At 43.5% G+C, this 7,506-nt stretch overlaps 1 protein-coding gene across 1 annotated transcript in view; it reads right to left on the bottom strand.

Moving 5' to 3' along the window:
• TNFSF10 (TNF superfamily member 10) overlaps window positions 1-1,674 on the bottom strand; it is a 19,111-nt gene extending 17,437 nt beyond the window's left edge. Inside the window, exon 1 of the mRNA XM_080929636.1 lies at window positions 1,454-1,674. Within this exon, the coding sequence (XP_080785762.1) occupies window positions 1,454-1,591 (138 nt within the window). The 5' untranslated portion in view covers window positions 1,592-1,674. The remainder of the gene's footprint in view (window positions 1-1,453) is intronic.
• Window positions 1,675-7,506: the final 5,832 nt, after the last annotated feature.

The raw sequence follows: 7,506 nt of genomic DNA, 5'->3' as shown, positions 1-7,506 counted from the left end.
GACACAAGCTGGAGTTATCACAGAGAAAGGAGCCTCAGTTGAGGAAATGCCTCTATGAAATCCTGCTGTAAGGCATTTTCTCAACTAGTGATCAAGGGGGAGGACCCAACCCATTGTGGGCGGTGCCATCCCTGGGCTGGTAGACCTGGGTTCTATAAGAAAGCAGGCTGAGTAAGCCAAGGGAAGCAAGCCAGTAACTTTGGCCTCTGCATCAGCTCCTGCTTCCTGACCTACTTGAGTCCCAGTCCTGACTTCGTTTCATGATAAACAGCAATGTGGAAGTGTAAGCTGAATAAACCCTTTCCTCCATAACTTGCTTCTTGGTCATGATGTTTGTGCAGGAACAGAAACCCTAAGACACTCTATTACCCTCTCAACTCCCCTTCCCATGCCCTGAATAAACTCTGTTCTATACTATACTGTCCCTGTGCTGCTCCCTCAGGGAGAAGAAGGGCTGCCTCAGCATGGGCCTGCAGAGGCACCCCCTTTCCCCACACCTGACTACACACCCACCAAACATATTCCTTCTTTCTATCTTTTTATGAAACTCATTTGGTGCAGTGACTCGGATTTGAACGAGATTTGGTGCAGCCCCAGCGCAGAGTACTAACCACTATAGGATCACGTAAGAGACAAAATGCTAACACTTTGAGCCTCGCAATGATTTTAGTTTAGACCCGTGCTATTCTCCCTGCCAGCTTTTCGAGCATGACTTGTCTGTGTGAGCATTTTTCAGATCCACTCTTCATCTGGAGGACAGTGGTTATTACAGACTCACAAGTGATCAAAGTGCAGTCAAGACAGATGTTTGTTGAGCATGGGGTAATCTATGCCACTCCCTCACCCCAAGGTCCAGGCAACTGCAGAGCAGCAAAAGATAAACAATATGAGTTCAAGGTTCGGAGAGAGACCCTGTCTCAGAAAAACAAGCTGGAGAGTAAGGGAGAAAGAAAACTGGCATTTTCCTCTAGCCTCCAAATCACTTGCTGTTCTCTCTCTCTGCCTCTCCTACCCTCTAGCTCCCTCCCCCCTCTCCCCTCCCTCTTCCTCTTTTCTTTCTCTTCCTCCCTCTCTCCGTCTCCCTGTCTCCCTTTGTCTGTCTGTCTCCTCTCTCTCCCCACGTCCCCCCACACACACACATACAAACAGACCTCTAGAGTACTTCACAGAAAGCACTTGTGCAAGGTGACACTGCTAACTGCACCACACACAGAGACTTTTGAAATGACAGCACACTTCCACAGGGTGCCAGTACTCAGAGAGCCTGTTCTGTAACTACAGCTGCTGGCAAGTCTGCCAACTTGCAGTTTTATAAAGTCCTCACATTGTTAGCAGTTAGAGTCTACAACTGGGAAAGGCGTAGCTCAATCCACAGCTAAGCTTTCACAGAAGAGCAAGCTAAGAGGCAAAGCAGAGACAGGTAACCAGCTGCTGCTGAGACATGGCTACTAACCTGCTTCATCTTGTTGTTGAAGTACATGTAAGTCACAGCCACAGACAGGGACTGCAGGAGCACCTGCAGGAGCACTATGCAGATCACCATCAACCTGAAGTGCTCACTGTAACTGGGGCCCTTCAACATGGAGGACATGTTGCTGTTCAGGTTTGACTTCTCCAAGGCAGACTTGCAGCCCAGTAGCAGTGACTGAGAAGGTCACAGTTAGAAACCGAGTGCCCACGTAGTTTCATTTTACTGCAGAGGGCAAAAGTGAAACTGAGTTTACAGCCAAGCAAGTCAGGAAGGTGACATCCACCCCACCCCCATTCCAGGCTCAGACTGAGGAACTAATGCACAGAAACCCTCCTGCTCAGAGAGCTCAGTCTGGTAAAGCAGAAAAGCCCAGATCCAGGGAATCAAGAAGTAAGCTGTGTGAGCTGTAAAACTAACAAACCAAATAGTCATTTCCTTTACCCGTGTTAATAGCCACATCTTTGTTTCTTTCCTTTATAATAGTTTCTTTTTTTAATTTCTTGATACTTTATACAACGACATAGTCTATTTCAGTTGTCATCTCGGCATATCTACGAAGACAGGACATCGATGAAGGAATTGGTAATATAGAACTGACCTCTGAGAATAAATGTGGGGTATTTTCTTGATTGTTAATTGACATGGAAGGACCTAGACCACTGTGGGCAGTATCATTCCTAGGCAGGTGAGTCTGGGCTGTAAAAGAAAGGAAACTGAACAAGCTAGAGAAGAAAGCTAGAAAGCAATGTCCTACCATGCTCTTGGCTTCAGTTCCTGTCTTAGCGCTCCTCAAAGACTGACTTTAACCCATAAGCTAGGTAAGTCCTTTTCCCCTCAAGCTAGTTTTGCTCAGTGTTTTACCATGGCAAAGAAAGCAAACTAGGGCTGACTATGTATACTGAGTGTGTCCTACTACCACGGGCTCTCTCTACCTCCCTCTAGGGTCCCGACTCTTTTTATTTTATATTAATAATCCTCTGGGTTCAATTAGTTCATAGCACATAAGTAGTAGCTATCTACTAGGTCATGGTCAACCTGCCAGCAACCACAACCCCAAAGATGAATCATTCTCCCTTCCTCAGCAGGCATCAATGGCCTTTTCTGATACAGGTGAGACTTTGGGAGCCCCGTCCCCTCTGTGCTGGCATTTTGACTGACTGATCTTCTGCAGGTAAAAACCATTGGTGTTATGAATGGATGTAGGACACAGCCATATTACATCCAAATGACAGCACCCCACAGCTCCCATCCCCGCCGCAGGCTTTCATTTATTCTGCTCTCTCTCTCCCTGGAAATTCTCTAAACTTCGGATGATGGGAAGTTGATATCACATTTAGGTACCTGGAGTCACTAATGCTTGGGACTTCGACCATTTATGGGTCTCTGCTTTAACCACTAGCCACTGTTTTACAAACTCTATAACCAAAGTTGATAATAGCACAGATGTTGACCACCATGCTTACACTATGAAAATCTGCCATTTCTGAAACTGCAGGTCAGAGCTGGTACACATGCCAGCTTCTACTACTCTACTACAGGTCTTAGGAGTACAGCTATGGCTTGCTTTGCTTTGGGTCCCACAATGGCTAAAATATTTAGTACCTGGGGTCTTAGAGAAAGCTTTCCAACCCTGAACTGGGAGTTGCGTGCTGTTCATAGAATCAAGGTGATGCTTCTGATTTCATTTGGTCAATACTATATCTTAAATATCAACAGGCACCATTTATAATATTTGTTATTGATGATTATTAATTTTAGCAATTAAATGTTAAATCTGATTACTGGTCTTCGTTATGCAAATAAGAAAAACCTCCGAGTGCAGATGTGACATAAATAATGAGAAATGTGATGGCTACATGCTAGGGGTTTGGGCTCTCTAATTAGATATCATTGGTGACAGAGGACACCAGTGGGTATCAATACGTTGTTAGGGGAGCCAACACATAATATAAACTAATACACACACACACACACACACACACACACACACACACACACACACAATGTCAGTAATTCTCAATCTAGGCTGCATTTTAAATGATCTGAAAACCTTTCAAAAGGTCTGTGCCTATCTTACCCTTTTCCTGTTAAATAAAAAATGCCAGGACACATCTCCACGTGCTGCAAGTATGCTGGCTTCTGTAGCCAGATATAATGGGTTTGCATCTTGGTACATGCAAAGAAAAAAAAATTATGGGCAAGAGCAGAGAATGGTCCATTGCCTGTCACAAAAAAAAAAAAAAAAGCATAGAGTTTTGTTTCTAAAGCAATGTCCTTTTTTCAACATAGAAAGCACAGGGCTTTTATGTGAGGAGGTTATACATATTCACACAGAAAACCACTCAGAAGGTGGACATGTTCCTGAGCATGTTCAGTTCCAGCCATACAGTACTGGGAATGCTCAGTTTAAGATCATCAGTTAAAAAAAAAAAAAAAAAAAAAGACAACTCAGCAGTTTGGAATGCTTGTTGTGCAATCATGAAGACTAGAGTTTAAATGTCAGCACCCACATAGCATAGCAGGCATATCTGTGCATGCCTGTAAGTGTTGGTTTGCTGGGGCTCAATGCTGGGGCTCAATGTTCCCAGACTAGCTGAGAAAATAAAGGCTGGGTTTAGGGAGAGACCTTGCCAGAGGGGATGATAAGGATAAAGGCATACACATTGTTTTTCTTCCTTCCTTCCTTCCTTTTTTTTTTTTTTTTGTTGTTGTTGTTGTTGTTGTTCTTGAGACAAGCTCTCACTGTGTACCTGTATACCCCAGGCGAGGTTCAGGTTTACAGTCCTCCTACCTAGGCCTCCCTAACTCTAGGATTACAAACAGTTGTGCTGTTTGCTGCATGCTATGGGGTTGTGTAACCTTCTCTGCCGTTCCTTTGTCAAGTATTTCCTAAGCATTGAGCTTCATGGTTTTGAGAGACAACCTCTAGTTTCCTGGCTTCCATAATACTTAATTGAATTGTGTAAGACCATGAACTACCATATTCAGTGTTGGGAATCATTTGACTCCTGTTAGAAGTGTAGGTCAGGACAGAGGATATCCTCATATATAGGGTTTTTTTGGTAAATATTATAAAGTGGCTCAACCTTTTATCCTGTGCTTTACTGGCTCCCACAGGACCATCCGGCACTGGGGGAATCTCTAACATGGAGTTCCATGCAGCCTCTAAGAACACAAGTGAGGTCCACTCCATTGCCCTTGCTGCTTCTGTCCCAGATGGATACATCTGCCCCAGTTGGTTCCTCTTCTCCACCCCCCAGTACAAACATGACTCACATCCATTAACTTATCAAACAGGTTTATATGTTAAATTCTCAATTCACAAACCCTCTACACAAGAAGCTTACAACCAGCAGACAAAGATATAAACTGACCATTCAGATAAGATAAATTAGACCCATAGGAAACCTTATAAATGATCATAACAACCTCATCAAGCTAGAGATGTGCCAAGAGAAACATACACATCGGCTTCCATGTTGCCTCCAGAGTCCTACTACTGCCTCCTCCTCCACCCCTTTAGCCTCTTCCCCTGACTACCTCTCCATTGTCCAATCATGTAGCGCCTTACCATAAACCCACACAGGGTGGGTTCAAGCCATTGGTGTTCAGACTTTGGCCTGTACCCTGTGTGAAGGTCAAAGAAATTACTATTATAAGTCAGCTTACAGGAAGTCAGTACAGAGCTCTAATGGCATGGCCTATGCTTTTGTATATTTTCTCTCCCTCAAAACTCTGTCATAAGAATATAAGTGGCATGAACATATGGCTTTGTCACATATATTGTAGGTAGCTGCTGCTGGCACAGAGCCTAGCTCTGTACACTCTATAGAAACTGAGCAAACATAATACTCACTGGAACCTTCCGTCTCTTTCTTGGGCAAGTCAGTGTCATCTGCAGAAGGTCACAACATAGAGTTGTTAAGTTCCCCTTACAAAGTGTAAAAACAAAAATTTCTTACTTGCTTCTCTGTACATATCCCTGGTATAGGTTACAGCATTCATTCTGCACCTAAGGGTACTATCTTAAGTGTAAATTTGGGGTAATTCATTGACTAGAACCAGGAAGCAAGGTGGTGAACCAAAGACTTCCTCAGTGATCTACAGTTAGTTGAGAACTCTGTGTATGATAACTTCAACAAAACCCCAAGGGGAGATTTAGTATAAGGCAACCAAGAACAATTCAAACAGAAACAGAAATAACATGTTATGAATAAGGTTGCTGAAATCATGATGGGGAGATTTGGAGCTGTCAGATCCCAGAGCACCACCACAATCTGCCCCTACACTGTTCCGATACAAACACCTCAGCATCACATAGTTGGCCTCCAGTTTCAATTCTAGAGCCACTCAGACTGCTTTCCTGGAAACCAAGCACAGTGGCTACTGGCCAATCCCCCAGAGCAGAGTGTACTCAGTGCTATGACTCATGAACCTTCATAATTCATAATTTCTGATTTGTGTGTTTCTGCCCCTTATTGGCAGCAATGAATATGTGATATTTTCAGTTGCTCTGGTGAGAAGTAGACAGCACTTCGTGAGGTAAGGAGACCTCATCACAGAAAATAAGTTTCATGGTAGCTACTCCAAGGATATGCCAAGGAAGAGATGGAGTGATGTGTGTGTGTGACTCATGAGGCTGAGGTTCCTAGGGACCCAGGCACCAGATAAGGGGTGTCCCAGGTTTCTGCCTCCCTCTGGTTATCTAGAAGTGCCTGCTATAGAAATGGAGGCTCCAGGACACCCTGCCCTTCTTTAGGCAAAGCCAGAGAAGCCAGGTAGCCTGCACAACTGGAAGGAATCCAGGGCCAAATGGGTCTCCTCTTTTCCACCCTATAGGGCCGGTTCAGTCACCAGGAGCACAACATTATAATTGTTAAGGTGGGTATGCAGGGAACATGGCCACTTTGCCAGTTTTGCATGACTGTGCTTGGACATGTTTTCTCTACAACGGAAAGTAATGTGAACGAGACATTAATCAATAGTACATGCTTCCTGACATCGTGGTGTTGGTGGCCAAGAATCTCTTCTTTCTTCCTGGAATACTCCATATGCTAACACAGAGTTTGTAACTGTTGCAGATGGTACAGAGAAGGAATTTCTGTAATAGCGATAAACCCTACAAAATTTGAGCCCACAAGGACCTAAGGAAAGCTGGACTACTGACTTGTGCTAATAAACAAGATGTTGAAGAACGCGTGACAGCGGCAGAAACATCCCAATTTTGGAGAACAACTTCTATTAAAGATTACCAGTGGTATATCCAAGCATGCTGTATCCTTATTAGCAAGAGTGGCATCAAGAATTGACATTGAAGATAAAGTGACTCCTCCTAGAATGTGGACCAATGTAAGTACTGGACTTTACCTGAGAGCTGAAAAGATTAGTAGGGTTTTTTTGTTTTGTTTTGTTTTGTTTTGTTTGTTTGTTTGTTTGTTTTGTAATAGACAGACAAAAATGTTCAATAAGAAGGGAAGGGTAAGACTGTGTATTTGAAAACAAGGTGAAGTCACACCTCTAATTTGCTTCTTTACTCGTCCCTTCCATAGTACATTAAAGTTGTTTTTGGCACTTTATCATAGGACATCCTCCAGGACATTGACTAGCCTGTAGAGAGTGCAAAGGGTCAAGGAGACATTTCGAACTTCAGTGCATGACTATCTGGTGTGTCCCCTTCAGCCCCCAAGCTGAATGCTCCATCCTTAATCCTTCAAGTTCAAAACAAGATGATACTGTTTCCAGTATTTAAAGATGTAGTCCCATGAAAATTATTTTGATTAAAATTATGCTTGTGGGGCCGGAGAGATGGCTCAGCGAACACTGACTGTTCTTCCAGAGGTTCTGAGTTCAACTCCCAGCAACTATATGGTGGCTCACAACCATCTGTAACAGGATCAGATGCCCTCTTCTGGTGTGTCTGAAGACAGTGACAGTGTACTCACATACATAAAATAAATAAATCTTAAAAAAAAAAGAAAGAAAAGTATGTTTATGTTGTGTATCTACCTCAAGGTCATGTTAATAGCTTTCATTCA

The sequence above is a fragment of the Micromys minutus genome, assembly GCF_963924665.1.
Source record: "Micromys minutus genome assembly, chromosome: 15".
Lineage (NCBI taxonomy): Eukaryota > Metazoa > Chordata > Mammalia > Rodentia > Muridae > Micromys > Micromys minutus.
The sequence above is the reverse complement of the archived record's forward strand: the minus strand, read 5'-3'. Positions and strand labels throughout refer to the sequence as shown.